This window comes from Montipora foliosa, chromosome 11 (genome assembly GCF_036669935.1).
Source record: "Montipora foliosa isolate CH-2021 chromosome 11, ASM3666993v2, whole genome shotgun sequence".
NCBI lineage: Eukaryota > Metazoa > Cnidaria > Anthozoa > Scleractinia > Acroporidae > Montipora > Montipora foliosa.
This window is the reverse complement of record NC_090879.1, coordinates 20036375-20053874: the sequence shown is the minus strand read 5'-3', so window position 1 is coordinate 20053874 and position 17500 is coordinate 20036375. Positions and strand designations below refer to the sequence as shown.

The 17500-nt window shown below is 38.2% G+C and overlaps 3 protein-coding genes across 4 annotated transcripts in view; 1 reads left to right on the top strand and 2 right to left on the bottom strand.

The window, feature by feature from the left end:
* The window catches only part of LOC137977840 (2-aminoethanethiol dioxygenase-like), an 11375-nt gene extending 10391 nt beyond the window's left edge, over positions 1 to 984 (bottom strand). The window contains exon 1 of the mRNA XM_068825180.1: positions 849 to 984. Coding sequence (XP_068681281.1) covers positions 849 to 950 — 102 coding nt within the window. The 5' untranslated portion in view covers positions 951 to 984. The remainder of the gene's footprint in view (positions 1 to 848) is intronic.
* Positions 985 to 1010: 26 nt separating this feature from the next.
* LOC137977838 (very-long-chain enoyl-CoA reductase-like) lies at positions 1011 to 13422 on the top strand. The gene is made up of 4 exons (XM_068825179.1): positions 1011 to 1281; positions 7157 to 7382; positions 11478 to 11731; positions 12941 to 13422. Exons 1-4 carry the CDS (start codon positions 1094 to 1096, stop codon positions 13116 to 13118), a joined length of 846 nt encoding a protein of 281 aa, XP_068681280.1. The 5' UTR covers positions 1011 to 1093; the 3' UTR covers positions 13119 to 13422.
* Positions 13405 to 17500, bottom strand: part of LOC137977837 (phosphatase and actin regulator 1-like) — a 22823-nt gene continuing 18727 nt past the window's right edge. Inside the window, exons 12-13 of one of the 2 annotated variants that reach the window (XM_068825177.1) lie at positions 15308 to 15384; positions 13405 to 14741 (exon numbers count right to left, since the gene is read on the bottom strand). In XM_068825177.1, the coding sequence (XP_068681278.1) occupies positions 14726 to 14741; positions 15308 to 15384 (93 nt within the window). In that variant the 3' untranslated portion in view covers positions 13405 to 14725. The remainder of the gene's footprint in view (positions 14742 to 15307; positions 15385 to 17500) is intronic. The other variant, XM_068825178.1, reaches the window with a different exon arrangement.

Sequence of the window (17500 nt, the reverse complement as noted above, 5' to 3'; positions counted from 1 at the left end):
AATTGAAAAATGGCTCAAATTGCATCGGATCTGGAAAATAACCACACAGCAAGGAAGCTACCCACAATGACAATAAAGTTTGGCTTCTTAATTGAGACGTTTTTCATAGGATTATCTTCTTAAGCTTTTTGTCGGGATTCCCATACAAATCCTTATATTCAATGTCGGCCATGCTCACACTGAGCTTGGGCTGCCTGTGATAAAATTTCTGCATTGACATTTATACTAATACTACGTTTGCGTACTAACTTTTCAAAGCGACCGTAAATCCATATAACAGCACAAGGTCATTTCAAAAGCAACAAGTTTCAGTAAAGTCCCATCCCGGACTTTCAATAAACAACAAACAACAAAACACTTGGCTTATTTATTTTGCCACAAAATACAGAAGAGACAGCATTTAAAATAAGGAACTAAATTGCACAAAAAAACTACTCAGATTACTGGGGCCTAAAACGAGCTGGGTAGTTTCAAGACTTAATATTCAATATTATTAAATTATTATTTTTAAGGTTGGGTCAAGATCCCTTAAATTTAATTGAACACATGTCGAACAACTTAAATTTTTGCTTCCCTACGTACTATTGCGAATATACCTCGCTTCACTACAAATATGAATCCTGGTAAGAATTAATTTCTTTTCCAAATGACTTCAAACACATTATGTGCTCATAGGCTATCTGCTCCTCATATTATTCAATCTAAACAAATTTTAACTATAAAATGTAACCATCATTTTGCCGGTTCCTAAAAGCGCGTTCGTGCGTAACTTCATGAACAATTGCGCGAAACCTCCCAAAAATGCGAAACCCCCTTCGAATCGGTTGAATCACTAATGTTTCACTTACCAATTTTTTTAACCTGTCAAAGTTAGAGGAAAACGCAGCTGTTTCTTCAGCCCTAAATGTTGACAACGCTTGTCTCGCTACCCTTTGTATTAATGCGGCCATCTTTCGAAAAGTTATAATGTACTACTAGGAACCAGTCTTTTTTTTTTAAACTTCCTTCCGCTCGGTTGGATACACCCTGTAAGTGAGAACAGTTAGCTGTCTGTGGTGAAGTAGGTATTTCTGCAGTCAAATAGTGTGACCAAATGGCCGAAAGACCATTTTCAGTGGCATTCACGTTTTGCCTCCTATGGCTGGTGTTGGTCTACCTCTGCGATTTTGTAGTCCTTCCAGAGTGGACCAAGATTAACACAGGATTGTGTGGCCTAGACATAGCTTTCTTTGTTATGGTCTACGTCAATGAATACCTGGGAAAGTTTCAACTTAGCTACAGGTGAAACCCGTGTGCTCTGATCATAGAATTCGTTGAAATTTCAAACAATCATCGTTTTATGGCAATCTTTCATGAGGAAAAATGATCGTTTTACGGGGACACCACATCACACTATTGACTAAATTGGCAGTGGTGTTTCCGTACAACAGAGGACGTTAGTCGGTCATCGAAATCGATAAGTCGATAATACTCGATATTTGTCGATAATTGTCAATCGACAAGTTTAATTTGTCGATACAAGTCGATAATCACAAGATTTTCAACTGAATATCGATTTTATCGACAAAAATGCTGACACATTTTTCAATCGCCCACGAAAATGTAAACAGCTTTAAAGTAAATCCGTATGGCAATAAAGTTGAATAAAAAACTGTAAATCAATAAATAAATGTAAATCGGTAAAATAAAGTCTTGGCATAGCCAATCCTCCTTTATTAAACTGTGCTTGGCAACTGTAGCCTCGTCTCCCGCCATAAACCTTTTTTTTTTGTATTTCCGATACTTGTCGATTGAAATCGATCAAAGTCGATCAAAGTCGATAATCACAAAAAATTGTGTAATCGACTTTTATCGACATCCGATATTTGTCGATTGATTAGTATCGAATTTGATTGACAACGATCGACTTTTATCGACTATCGAAATTATCGACTTGTAACGCCCTGGTACAACAGTACAGAGGAATGCAAGGAGCGTGCGCTGCAAGTATCACAGGGAGTACAGGAGTCCTGTTTGACCGTTTTTCCAGTTAAATTCACCATACGAATTGATCTTGTTGATTTGAATCACCGTATGTGATCAAACCATATACAAACGATATGAGCGGGGATGAGCGAAAGTTGCAATCCTATCCGCGATGGGCAGTGCAACTTCAGAATACCCCGCCACAGCTAACCACTATTGTTTCCCCTATGCCGCATCTTTTGAAGAACGAGAGTTGATACAATAGAGCTTATTTGTATTCAATGAAATGCAAAGAAGTGGCGGGGTATTGTGAAGTTTAGCCGTATAGATATCATATAGCGGTTGACTTAATCAAATATAGAGATGTTTAAAGGGAGGGATATACATAGCCCTACACAGCTATGCATGGCCCTCTACAGCTATACATGGCCCTACACAGCTATACATAGCCCTACACAGCTATACATAGCACTACACAGCTATACATGGCCAGACACAGCTATAAATGACTTAACACAGCTATACATGGCCCTCCACAGCTATACATGGCCCTACACAGCTATACATAGCCCTTACACAGCCATGTTGTTGTTGTTCGTCCATCGTAGAGATGATTACCAAAACTTCCTTCTACGTTGTTGATTGGTTTCGGTGTGTACGGAGATGGCTGTTGAGTCCAATCTGGGCACAGAAGTAGCGATCACAATGGTGGCACTTGTAGTCGCCCTCTGTTGTGGTTGAGGTGCTGGCTAATCTGACTTTCCTGTTGGCTCGTTTCTGCTGAGCAGCGAGTGTTCTTGCTAATTCTGAGATGTTGGCACCAAGACTGATCATGTAGCGCCAGTTTGTTCAATCGCTGGCATAGGATTTCCAACTTTCCCAATTGATGTTCATAGCCGTAGCGAGGATTTGAGGACATCCTTGTATCCATTTTTCTGACTGCCTGCAGTTCTCTTGCCTGTTGCCTGTTTTGCAATTCTGTACTCAGGCAATCTGTGCAAGTGTCCAGCCCAGCGAAGTTGGCTTCTCTGTAGAAGAGTATGGATGGATGGTAAGTTTGCTCTCTTTTAGGACCTCTGTGTCAGGAATTTTCTATTGCCACTTGATTTTTAGAATTTTACGTAGTCTTGTAGTATTGAAATGCTGTAGTTTGGGTGCATGTCTGCTGTAGATTTTCCAGGTTTCACACCCATACAAGAGAGTGCTGAGGACAACGGCATTATAGACTTTGAGCTTGGTTGCTAGAGTTACACCTGTTCTATCCCATACTGTGTGTCTTAGCCTGCCAAATGCTGCAATGGCTTTTGCAATACGGTTGTTGACTTCATCATCTATATGGACGCAGTGAGATAGTGTGCTGCCAAGGTATGTGAAGCTGTCAACTGACTGCAAGTTTGTACCCTTGACCTTGATGTTAGGCCCTTTTTATGTTGCACAAGGTGCAGGTTGGTGCATGACTTCTATTTTCTTGGTGCTAATGGTAAGACCAAAGTTGTCACGTACCCTTGAGAATTTGTCTATAGTTTGCTGTGATTGCTCTTCAGTAGAAGCAATTAGGGCACAGTCGTCAGCAAAGAGAAGCTCAAGTATCTTTGTTAGGTGTACTTTGGTTGATGCTTTCAGACGTCTCGGATTGAATAGTTTGCCATCAGTTCTGTACGGAATTTCAAGACCAGGATCTTTGTCAGTGTATGCATCAGAGAGCATGGCTGAGAACATGATGGAAAACAGTGTCGGAGCCAAAACACATCCTTGTTTTACTCCTCTGCTGACCGGAAATTTATTTGAAGTTTTGCCGTCATTGAGCACTTGAGCCATCGTGCCGTCGTGGAACTGGCGTATCATGGTGATAAAGGTTGGAGGACAGCCATACTTAGCCATGATTTTCCACAACTCCTCTTGACGGATGGTATCAAATGCTTTGGTCAGGTCTACAATGTACAAAGATAGTGTAGAGATTCTGATGCTGTTCCTGACATTTTTCTTGAAGTTGTCTTACAGCGAATATCATATTGACTGCATGTGCCTCTACCATCCCTGAAGCCACATTGACTTTCTGGAAGTAAACCTTGTTCTAAGTGTTTTATGAGACGGTTCAACAACACTCTGGCTAGGATATTTCCTGCAATGATATCCCTCTGTGGTTGTTGTAGTCCTGTCTATTACCCTTTCGTTTATACAAGTGAACGATGGAGGCATCCTTAAAATCTTGAGGAACGATTCCTTTACACCAGCATGATGAGAACAGCTCAGTCAACTTCTGTGTTAGCATTGGTCCACCTGATCTGTATATCAGCAGGGATGGCATCTGCACCAGGGGCCTTACCACATGAGAGCTGGTTGATAGCTTTGGTCACTTCTTCAGTGGAAGGTGGCAAGTCAAGCTCTACGTTAGGGCCTACTTGTGGGAGCCGATTTATTGCTGCTTCATTTATTGAAGAAGGCTGATTCAGAACGGAGTCGAAATGTTCTGCCCAGCAATCAAGAATTTGGCATCTGTCTGCCAGCAGTGTTTTGCCATCGGAAGACAGAAGCAGTGAGGATCCAGATGGTGTAGGACCGTAGATAGCTTTGAGAGCATCATAGAATCTTTTTGCGTTGTGTCAATCTGCATACGACTGTATTTCGTCTGCGCTTTCTCTAAGCCATTGGTTTTGTATGGCGTGGAGCTTGAACTGTACTTTGCACCAACATTCTGTGAACGCTGCTTTGTTTCACTCTGAACTTGGGTCGCAATGAAGGGCAAGATGGAGTCTATGCTTCTCTTACAGAAGGGAGTTGATTTGCTCGTCATTTTCATCGAACCTTGATGATTCCTTTTAACTGGACACAGCTTCTCTAATGATGACGTATACAGCAGATTCTTAAGAGTTTCCCACTCTTCCTCTACAGATGCATTCCCAAAGTTGAGGTTAGCAAGCTTACTGTTGAGGTCATTGACTGGATAGATGGGAAATCATGACTTGCATGTTACTTGGATTATAGTGTATAGAACCAACCAACTTCTGAAGAGAGATTTGTTTTCCACTTTAAATTTTTTGTGTCTGTTATCCTGGTGCGGATGCCGTTTTTCTTGAAGCGAAGTTTCCATGTCTTTGTGCAAAACCAGACGATCAGCTGTTTTGAGATTTGAATTAGTAACGGTTAATTTCACTTCCTATCAACATCCGGTATGGCAGCTGGAGCTCTACTTCCATTTCTGTCACCGGTATGTTATGGTCCACATTGAACTAGTCACATGGTAGTCAGTTTCATCCCTTGTCTCTTTTTGTACTCTTGGCACTTTGTGCCTTTTACGGAAAGCTTTGCTTTCCAGAGTTCGTCGGCCTTCGATCGTTTGTGTGTAGTTTGATCATGTAAGGTGATTCAAATCAACAAGATGGATTCGCATTTCAAATGTGCAGTGAATTTAACTGGAAAAATGGTCAAATAGGACTTACCTGCTCCCTGTGCGAGTACTGACTAACACGGAATGGCGGAATACTTAAACACGGAATGGTGAGAAAAATAGCAGAAAAGTTCACTTCAAGGTCCTTCTCACCAGGTGAAATGAATGGCTTGGTACAGGATACACCATTTTCAGTGATTGCGGTATATTACTCTCACTACTGAGAATGCAGCAATACATATCCCCAAATCAAACCCTGTAAAATTGTGAATGATACAATTCAGACAAATTGCATGATTAACCTTACAAATTCAACCATTCGGAAAATTATGATAATATTCCCGCCATAAAGATAATTATGAACAGTTATTCATTACAGGAAAATGGAGAGAAAAGACAGGAAGTAAAAAAAAAGTAATACAACATAATGGTAGACTTTTTAAAGGAATACTTAAATTTGTGTAAGCAAAGATTCTTAAATCAATATATTAATGAACAAAATGATATATGTGTGAGAGTGCATATTTCATGCGCTCACATGGGCCCTGGGGCCGATAAGGCCACACATGCGCATACATGACATAGTGTATGGCGTGTTTATTCTGTTCGCTGTTTTGGTTTTCTTTGTACTTTTATATCGTGTCCTTAAGATGTTTAGCTGCCATGGTCTTACTGCGTAATAAAGTGGTAATTTAGAGCAAAAGAAACCTGTGTCACATCTGAAATGAATCAAATACTGAACTGCGGATACAAAATCAAGTAATGCTATGATCCTCACAGTTATGGACGCAATTTTAGCGATTGCGTAGAGAAGCCTGAAAGATTCAGGACTTCAATGGGGTTTGAACCTGTGACCTTGTGATACTGCTGCGACACTCTAACCAACTGAGCTATGAATCCACTGTCATTGGGAGCGGGTCATTTGTGGGTTCTAACTTTCCATGAGGAATGAATCAATGAATGAAATGATATATGAAGTGAATCACATACTGAACTGCGGATACGAAATTGGGTAATGCTGTGATCCTCAGAGTTATGGACGCAATTTTAGCGGTTGTGTACACCAGCTCCCAAAGTCAGTGGCTTCATAGGTCAGTTGGTTAGAGCGTCGCACCAGTATCAAGAGGTCACAGGTTCAAACCCTGTTGAAGCCCTGAATTTTTCAGGCTTCTCTATGCAATTGCTAAAATTGCATCCATAACTGCAAGGATCATAGCATTACTTGACTTCTCAAAGTTATTCCAACCGATAAAACAGCTGTCATTGTTTCACTGATAATTTCTGAGGATAAACATGCAATTAGTCTAAATTGCATGACAATTTTACTGGGTTGATTTGGGGATACATATTGCTTGGTGCATTCTCAGTTGTGAGAGTAATATACTTTACCACAAAGCCCATTGACTCCCGGGGGTTCCCCAGTGACAAGTAAAATCGTCTGGCGTTAGACAGACTAAAATACTAAGTCTGGCCAGTTTACGCCGGTTTGGATTTTAAAGGGTTAAACCTGCGACATTTCCAACAGGCGATTTTAACAGATACTGTTTGTGGGTTGAATCTGTTGATATCTGCTCTGCTTTGAGAGAGTTTTCTCTGGCTACTTAGGTTATAATTATGGTGTAGGTCAGTTTTCCACTCTGAAACAGATGATTTTTAATCTCGGACTTTTTCCTTAACACTGCCTATGTTGGACACCATTAATAATAATAGTAATAATTATTGTTAGTGGTATTTGAACTGAAAATCAGTTTTAAAAAGGCTTCATGTAACGTCTTCTCCATTTTATTTTTACTTGTTTTTAAGTAAGTTTGCCCCGGAGGGAAACATCAATCCACACTTTGGTTGGTCACTGTGTTATGCCCTTCCAGCTGTGTCACAGATTGTGTTTTGGTATTTTGCTGGAATGCCACGGTCAGCATTTCATCTTGTGGCTCTGTTGACGTATGTTGGCCACTTTGTAAAAAGAGTTCTAGAGGCTTTGTTTATCCACAAGTATTCTAAGAAATGGAGTGCTCTTCCAGCAATTCAGGTAATTCAAGGCTACTGTGTTTGGTTCATTTTTTGGTACTGTAATATTTTTAGACAAGAAGGTAATTACTTCACCGCACCCTGTCCACTGCTCTAATTGTCGTAATTGTCGCTGCTAATCGCCGTCGCAAAGTACAGCAACAACGCAGCTCAACAAGGTCGAACCGAAAGCTTACAAAGGCACCTCTGGCAGCCGCTATATGGTCCATGTGTGACCTTGGAGCACAGCTTACAGCCAGCTGGAATCGGCTGTATGCTGGTTTTTGCCGAGGGGGGAAAACCGGAGAACCCGGAGAAAAACCCTCGAAGCAGAGAAGAGAACCAACACAAACTCAATCCACTTATGGCGTTGGGTCCGGGAATCGAACCTCGGCCACATTGGTGGGAGGCGAGTGCTCTCACCACTGAGCCATCCCTGCTCCCCTAGAGCTCCTAGAGCCCTGCTCCCCTAGAGCTCTAGCTTGACTCTTAGTATTTAACAGTTATTCGCCAAAGCAGCGGCAAGGTGAATAAAAACCGAGAAAAAGGCGAGGTTTTTATTCAACATTCAGCCTGAGGCGAGTAATTTTTGTCTTATTATTATAATAGTATTACAAACTAAGGTGATTATTTGAAAAACATGCATTTTCTTTCAAACAGGCCTCTCTTAGAAGGTAGATGATTCCAGATGATAATAGCAAGAATAACAATAATAATAACTTCACTTGAACTGCTAAAAATGTATCACTTTAGTTTGTTTTTTTAATACATGAGCAGGTAAATAAAAATATTGCTGAACCACATGAAAATGATAATAAACAGTAAAAACAATCATGTCACATCTAATAAAAAAAGAGATCAACTATTTAAATATTAATGTCTTAACAAATAAAAAATGATAGCAATAAGAAATACAGTATTTAATTTACCGTTACCATGCATCTATGACTTAATTTGTCGGATTTTAGCAAAAAACCATGTAAGACTGCTTTGAATGGTGAAAAGGTTGTAACTGATCAAAGTATGAGATCTAAATTGGGACTCTTAACATAAAAAAATCGAAGTGTTTTCTGAGATCTCAGTTGGTCTATAAAATCATTGACTATACGTAGGTGTCGTCCAAACCAACTAAAGCGCTATCTACCTCGGTGATCAAGTCTGCACGGGAGAAATCTCTGCAGAGACAACACTATACTAGATTTACCAAAAGCAAATACAACAGTTGGACAAAAATTTTTTCAATATGCTGCAGCAAAGGATTGGAACGATTTACCAAAATCAATAAGATCAGTTAGTGTTGGGTTGCTAAGGGCCTCACTCTCAAGTGGGGAAGGGTTAAAGAACTGTATGCAACCAGGAAATGCTATCAGTCAGCTATTTGATTTACATGTAACTGAGAACTAGCCAGGCTACCTTTAGCCTCTTGTTTACTTTAACAGGAATGTTTGTGGTCCTTTAGTCATTACTTTGAATAAGTAGTAGTAAGTAAATTTTATACTCGTAAACACCTGAGAGTTAACAAAAACTCATTCAAATGTGCACATGTGGGAAAAACATGAAGTATTTAGGAACTAACATCTGTTATATAGTAGAAGTTGCAATTGGCAAGTGAAATGCTGCTAGTAGATACTGGTGTTGGATATGATGACCATAATGGCCAGGGAAACTCTTTCACAGCCATTAGCCCAACTGCACTGGTGACAAATGCAGTGGAAATTTCCAAGGTCACTGGCTGGAACTAATCAATGAGTCCAATTCAAAACTTAAGAAACAACAGATGCAGAGCTCTCAATTCTCACGCAATCTCATGCTCTCATGCCAACACAAGCATTTCTCACGCATAATTTGGCAGTTTTCTCGTAGGTAACTCTACCTTGTAAGCTTTCAGAAGTGCCCATGAATTCCGAATTAATTTTGTTCCTTCACTGGCACTGAACTTTGGCCAATGTTCAATCTGTTCATGTGCAACCAATTTTCTTGTTTGTTCAGGACTTTCACCCGTTAATATATGAAGTATAGGCCAATTTATTACATCCATTTAGAAATCACAGGTGATCCTTGCAATCTATTCCCAAATCACATTATTTTTTGGCCTTAATCGCACCATTTCCCCAGCCAATGAGAAAGGAACACTAAAGTAAAACAATCAATCAGATTTTCAACATAATTTTGTTTAAGGTATCCAATCAAATTGCAGGAAAATGAAAGACCAAGAAATCCATTGTGGCGAATTTGCAACTTTTGTTCCCAACTGGATCAATAAAATATTGGTGCTGACTAAAATCCTGTATTTTAGCGATAAATAATTATTGTGTGATTTCTAAGTGGATGTAATAAAGTGGTAATTGAACTTTGCGTCGTGCAATTTTGGTCTGAAATCATGCTTGTGATATCAAATCGCACTTGCACTGCGTGCTCATTCGATTTTGAAATCACACCTGTGATTCACTCCACTCAGTTCAATAATTACCATTATATATTACCGATAAAACAGGCTGACCATAATAATAGCGTGGGCTGACTCTTAGCAAGCAGCATTAAAAAAAACAAAATCTCAGACTCAATGGTGCATAATTTTCCAGCAATTTAAGAAGTGCAAATTTCAAAATTTTTGCATGCCCCCGGACCCCCTGGAATTTTTTGGTGCCTCCCGCACAAGAAACTCAGGACACTTGTGCCTTTGGTGCAATCTCCAGCAAGCATCTCACTCTTTGGAAACTTTAAGACTTGAGAGCTCTGACATATGCAACTTCATCAAGAGTTTATTATGAATGAAATAACAATAATTAACAACATCACCTTTGCCAAGATTAATATAATTAATATTAACGGAAAATTTTAAGCTGGTACAATAAAACAACTGTTACAGTGGATATACTTTCAAGAACATTGAGGTAAAGTCAATATCCTTCTGCAAGAATCAGGTCTACGGTACACAAAGTCCTGTATTTGATTGGCAGACTCTGAGCATATAACATTGAAAGACTCATAAATGCACATTGCCTTCCCAGTGAAAGGTCACTGCATTGTGAATGACCTTGGCTCCGGGTTGGCTAGATTGCAGAATACCCGGCCGCATGAAAATGGACCCTTAAAACGCTGCCATTGCAGTGCTGCAGTCCTGGTGTTGGTTCACTGACCTTTTTATCCTGTGCTGAAGTGAACTAAGAATTACTGTCAAGTGCGCAACACATGGATATACCTCGTTCTTTAATCCATGAGGCAAAACAAACAACATCTGGAATATAAGTCGTCTTAACTCAATTTAACCTTAAAGGTGGCTAATACTACAGTTTTTCAGAGGAAAAGATCAAGATTTTGAAATCTCTGAAGTTAAAGCAACAGGATGGCTCTTCTGAAGTGTTAGTCACTGCAATTGAATGTAAAATGTAATTTTACCCAACAAACAAATAAATGCAAATTAGTGGAAAATGCTAAATAATTATTATGACTGAGCTCATGGAGGGGGGACTGGTAACTAGACATTTCAAAGGCCTTTTCTAAAAATATGGCTGTACCACCAGGGTTACAATTAATTTTTGGGAATTAGGTAACAATATGAAGACAAAACCGTCAACATTTTTTTCAGTTATTATCAAAACAGATGAAAATCGCAGTTTTTGCCATTTGGAAAAAACCTGTCTGACAGATTTAACTGTAGAATTCTTTTACAGGATTATTTTTTCTCACGTGTTTGCTGTGTTTATGTGTTTATTTTGCCTCGGTCCATAAACATGCAAAAAAAAAAAGGCCAATATCCAGCCATCTTGGTCAATAAAGGATTTATTACACGGGATAAAACACAAAAAAAATTATCTCTGATCTTGCGGGACCAAGCGAGAAATCCCCAGCAGGCAGTATAGCTGCATCCTGCCCACTCGGCTACCCAATCACAGCGCAGGATTTGGTTCATGTTGCCCGCTCTCGAAGCTAGTCATACAATGAAACGGACTATTACAGCCAGCCATTACCTTTCAAAATTATCTAGCAATGCTATTATTTATTTATTTATTATTCAGTATTATTAATTTTATCTATGTACCAAACAGGCAAATACAGGATACACATCAGTTTTTGCATGGACAGGAGTTATTTCCTTTAATTTATTTTCTTCCAGATTTCTTTGTTTTATACCCTTGGTTCAGCTGTACAACATTATTGGTGCAACTTATACACAGATGAGCATCTTGCTGCTAAACTGTCATCTGACCACTTGGCATTGATTGTTGGCATGGTGTTGTATTTCATTGGTGAACTACTTAATGGATATCACCACTATATATTGGCCTCTCTTCGACCTGCTGGTTCCTGGGCTTATTCTATTCCACAGGCTGGACTATTTCGTTTTGTTGTGTGCCCACACTATACCTTGTAAGTTACAAACGTCTGCAGTGTTGCCCTCAACTTAGAACCGTTTCCAAAATCACTACTCTTAAAGGACACTGGCAAATATATTCCTGTAAAAGTAGTAACTCCATTACATTCTCATACATAAACTCAAACTTACTGTTTAGGCTATCATGCTTTTGGGGCTGGCCCTTGACTTTCTGCTTAATTGACTTTCAACTTTCATGCAGTCATCCAACTGTAATCATGCGACACCGGTAAATTATGCTAAATAATTATTATTACTACTTCTGCTTTTTCTTAGTATTAATTTGTACTACTGGTTCCATGTTGGGTAGCAGGCTAATTCCCTTAGCATTAGGTATCCAACACCTACAGTACCTGATGATCTTTGCTGTCCCAGCAAGGAAGCCTTTTGGGGCAATTCAGTGGTACCCCTAGCTTTTTGATCCAGTTTGTTATGTTCTTGTATACTGTTCCCATTGCTCCACTAATAATTGGGATGATCGTTACTTATTTCAGCTTCCTTAAATTCTAATTTCATGTTTCAAATCCTGGTAAATTTCTATCTTTTTCGACTCCTTGTTTTGAATTCTTGTGTTGAATGGACATGCTGTATCAATTAACATTGCAATCCATTCCCTTTTATGAACCACTACAATATCTGGCTTAATGTGACCGTAAAATAATAATAATATTATTATTATTTATTATTATTATTATTGTTAATTATTATTATTAGAGCATTTTCAATTGATTGTCGAAAGTAATTAACGAACTGCTTTGGTTTTTCATTACTTCACTCAGTGATTAGTTCAAATTTCACGCGCCATTTTTTCGACCAATCAGAAGTGAAACCAAAACCAATCGTCGCTTGTGCGTGCACATTTTCCCGCACTTTGTGTCAGCTATGTGTAATTACTTCGAGTGTTGATTGGTTTACTGGATTGTCTCCGTCCTTTTTGATTGGCCAAAATAATTACTTTGGTTTTGGTTTTACGACACTCGATTGAAACTCGCTCTATTATTATTATTATTATTATTATTATTATCATTATTATTATTATTATTATTATTATTACCCAACTTGACCCTTGCTTTGTGGCAAAAAAATCACCTGGGCTTCATAGTGTGTTTCTTATGCGTGCTGAGCTGTACAACCTGTTCAAGCATACTTGAAACCTTATCAGTTATTTTAGTTTAGTACTCATTTCTCTTTTTATGTCGTTTTAGTGAGTTGGTAGCATGGTTTGGTATGGCAGTGGTCTGTCAACACTTGGGAATTTATTTAGCCTGGATGGTAATGGTGTGTTACTTGGCAGGAAGAAGTCACCAGACACAGCAGTGGTACCAGAAAAAGATTGAGGACTTTCCCAAGGACAGGAATAATTTGTTTCCTGGGATATACTGATGAGATTTGTTAACGATTTTTTTTTTGGAAGTCAGTAGGAAATTATGCAGAGGGCATGTATCTTGGGAACAGGAAAGATCATCAGATGGGTGGAAGTGAGCAGCAACGGCTGCCATAAAAATGTGATTCACAAAACAAGCTCACCACGGGCATTTGTATTCAGAATGCTCTTCTTAAATACACATGTATAATTTTATAATGGCTGTCATACTGAATTTGAAGAAAGAGCGGTGAGAGGAGAGGAATCTACACATCTGTCTTGCAAACAACAAAAACAAAACAGACCTTTGGTGTCATGAAACACACTTTGATAAGGCAGTGTTTAAACTAAATTAATGTATGATTCACAAATTAAAACACTTGAAAGTAATATATTGGTTGACTGAAGGAGGGTCATGTAGTGTTTTCAAATCTCCCAGAATGCTTCTGAAATATTATTGCATCATCATGCATTGCTAATTTAAGTGTGCTTTTTTATTATTTCCCTCTAAATTGTACAATTTTGTATCACATCGTATGTAATTGCAGTTTCAGGAAATCAACAGCAAAAACAGGCTTCTAAAACGTTCAATGGTTGTTAACTGTGGAGAGGATAAAGAAGTTCATATCATGACTTAGTTTGGAAACTCGCTACTTTGCTTCTACTGCTCCAAGAAAAAAACATAGCAATTTGATTCCATTTGGTTTTGATGATTTCAAAAGAAGGGAAACTGATGAGGGTATGACCAGAGCATCCCAAAATCAAAATTAATGTGATGGACAGTTCTTGTTTCAGAGGTTACACAAACAGTTTTCCATGCAATGGGGCCTACAAACTGCTTACAAACATAGAAACGTCAGATGCACTGAAGGAGATACCCTGTGCAGGAATTAGTTAAGGTTCACTGTATTCATTATTTTAGTAATCATACCGTAGTAAATATGTTTTGGTTGACATTTAAATATTTGAAAGAGTGTAAAACAAGTTACCTTAACAAAATGGCAAGCAATGATAAAATTATGGGTCTGTGTTTAACAAGTTTGACGAAAGACCCGCAAATCAATAAATGTAAATTTAAAGATGAAGGCTCTTGAATGATAACTACATAATTTATTGACTGAATATGGATACCCAGGCATCTCCTCTCTTGAATAATTACTGCACTTTACTCTGTCTGGCAGTATTACTAAATAATTGTTTAATGGTCAAAAACATTCTGCACCTGGGTGAACCATTAAAAGGCTAGAGGATCCCACATATCATTGTCCATCTAATTCTGCACATACAAGTATGCTTATCTCCAGCCAGGGGGTCTGCCTGCTGAGGCCAAAAACATCTTTCAAAGTAGGAAAAAAGGTAGCACTTAATTTTGCAAAATGGCCTATTAAGTTAATTTTGGAAGAAATAAAGTGCTACATTATGAAAACATGGATATAATGCCTCCTTCTTACATGTATAGAGTGTTAACTTAAACACATTAAAAATCTATACAATCCTATACAAAATTCTCATTGTTATTATTTACAGTCATGGCATGACCTGTACATTTTCATAAGAGTTTCTTGAATAATTCAATCTAACCAAAAATAGTTTGTAAAGTAAAAATCCTCTGAACTTGGGTATAAAACTAGGGTCGATGGAATCTGCAACAGAAAAACAACTTAAATTACTTAATATACAATCAATGACCAGTAATGCAGAACAGTTAAGCAACACATTTATTACACACTGTACAGGTGTATCTGATGACAACTAAGAAAACTTAATTCAAGAAAGTCCTGAGATTTCGGATTTTTCATGCCTCCTAAGATTGTCTTACAACCTAAAGCAATCCAATCTAAACCCTAATCATCAAGAGGCAAAATTTTAGATTTCAGCATGGCCATCTTGTGTGTTTCATTTCTGCATATGAACAGTTGTACTTACATGTACATGTAATATCTAGAGGGACCGATCAAACTGTAACCCTAACCCTAACCCAGGTCCTGTTCAAGTCAACATCGACCGGCATATGAACCAAGAAATCAACCGCCTTGTTGCTTCAGGGGTTGTGTCCCAGTTGGGTCTGGAAGGGGCTTCAGCACTAATCTTGTCGGGAACTCTGTTTTTTTTTCTCCCCAAGAAGTGATACATGTTTTTGATAATAAGAAAATTATAATAGCTTTACCTAAATGATGGGTTAACTTTGTGAGTAAAAAAAAAGTGTCACCTTGTGTACTGTCTGCTTTCTACATGAACTTCCATCTCTTTGCTTTTAAATTCATTAAGTTCTTTTCTAATTGCTGCCTACAAGAAAAGAATGTAGACAGTCTTCATCACAGGTACTAAGAAACTCAAAGATTCGTTCTGATGAATATAGTATGTATAATAATGCCCATATTTATAATACCCATAATAATAATATTAAATTTTCAACCTAATTATGTTTGTAGTGTTCTGAATGCCTCCCTAACCCATCTGCTCACATTCTGAATGATTTCACCACATGCCACTCCTACAAGTGTCTTCCAGTGGGTTGGCAAAAATCGAAATTTCTGAGTATTCCAACATTCAGGATTTATTGAGATTTGCACATGTTGAATTGGAGATAATAATGGAATGATAACATTGATTCCCACTCTGTAATATTTTGAATAGAATGATGTGTGCAATGATCTTCAGGCTCAGGGTTCAAATGTCAAACTTTTCTTGTGCTGAACCTAATAACTACCGGTATTTGGGTCAACTGAAGTTATTAAAGCGGTTAGGTCACGCAATTTTAGGCAATTTCAGTACTGATCGAATGGTCATAGAATTAACTCTAATATCAAAATAACTGTTTAAAACTATAGAAGAACTCTAACAAAATACAGGGAAGCCAAGAAGGGACATGGATGGACAAAACTGGAGAGGATTGAAATGGATTGAATTTGGATAAATTTGAAAAACGTCGGCCCAACGTTTTTCAAATTTATATCAATCTGTATCAAAATGTCATTTACAAAGCTGGACAATCATTCTCAGTTGTTATGTGGCCGTGATTTTGCAAATGAAAGACTCTTGCTCTGCCAATTTGACCTTTAGGGCTCATAATTAACAAAATTAAACAAATTTACCTAAAATAGCGTGACCTAGCCCCTTTAAGTTTGGCAGTTGATTCAAACCTCAAACCTTATAAAGTCAAACGTAATTGAAAAAGTGAACAACAAGTCTATTACAGTCTGCAGTTATTGCTTGCCAAAACAGTGGAAAACATGTGGGAAAGACAAATTATGGAAATAAAGAGCTTGTTTTTCATGCAAATGCCATCAAGGAGGACAGAAAAAGGTGACGATGATACAGTTAGCAAATTATTTACTAATTTCCCAAAGAAACGTCACTGTTCCTCGTCCAGTTCCTTTCTTGTCAGCGAACAAAAAATACTGACTGGCGGGAAAATGTTTGCAATAACTCTTCAGATGCAAGATTTAAAAAAAACCTTCAGAGTATCCTGAGAAACATTTAATGTCTCCCTAAACCGAATTGAACCCTTTGTTATTCAGCAAACTGTCACTGAAGAACTGAGACTGCCAGCATTGAGGATTGCAATAATCATTTGCCTGTATAGACTAGCCAGAGGAGATTATCTCTGTCGAATGCAGAAATGTCTGCGCTAGGCATCTCCACTGTATCCTCAATCTGTCAGGAAGTCTATCAAGTCCTGGGATACAATTATTATAGGAATGAAGTTAAGTTGGACGCCTGAAATGGGCCTCAGTGAGGAAGGGAACTTCACTGTAAAATTTCTATATGAAGTCAACCCTTTTAGTTGAATTAGAAACACTTAACGTGCGCCTAAACTCAAATATTTTTTTACAATGTTATCGCCCGCTAAATATTCTTACTGCAAAATTTTGATTTTTTTTAAAACCACTGGGCAAGACAAGCAAAGTTATCAAAACTAACAGCAACTTGGACCCACAACATAGAAGTGCACTTTACATATAAGTGCACTTTAAAGACAATGGCTAAAAAGCTCTCACTGGCAATGGCTTTCAAACCCTACTCTAATTTTTTCGTAAAGCCAAATAAAGGATGATAAAGCGTTTCCATGTTGATTAAGTCTATTAAAAAAGATCATCAAAATATGAAAACATTAATATTATTAGCAACCCATGGATTCCATTGGGTAATTAGTTTTATTATATCTCTCAGATAGTACGCGCGTTGTAATTGGCTAAATTAGCGGGCCATATTCTACAGTACGGCCCGCTGTACAGCCCGCTAAATTTAAAATTTCCACAAAACAGCGAGTTTTTCATGTCATTTCTGTTGCATAAAGTTGTACTGAAAACTGTTTGAATCTTGCAAGCAATTATTTCAAACTTAACAGCCAAGAAGATTTAGTTTTTGGGATTTTGGCACGGCATTCTCTGTGGCAGTT

Excerpts from the sequence above, each read along its gene's own strand:
- LOC137977838 (XM_068825179.1), top strand. The coding sequence starts at position 1,094 with ATGGCCGAAAGACCATTTTCAGTGGCATTCACGTTTTGCCTCCTATGG. Across the intron at positions 1,282-7,156 it reads AAGTTTCAACTTAGCTACAG|TAAGTTTGCCCCGGAGGGAA; the intron begins GTGAAACCCGTG and ends CTTGTTTTTAAG. Across the intron at positions 7,383-11,477 it reads GTGCTCTTCCAGCAATTCAG|ATTTCTTTGTTTTATACCCT; the intron begins GTAATTCAAGGC and ends ATTTTCTTCCAG.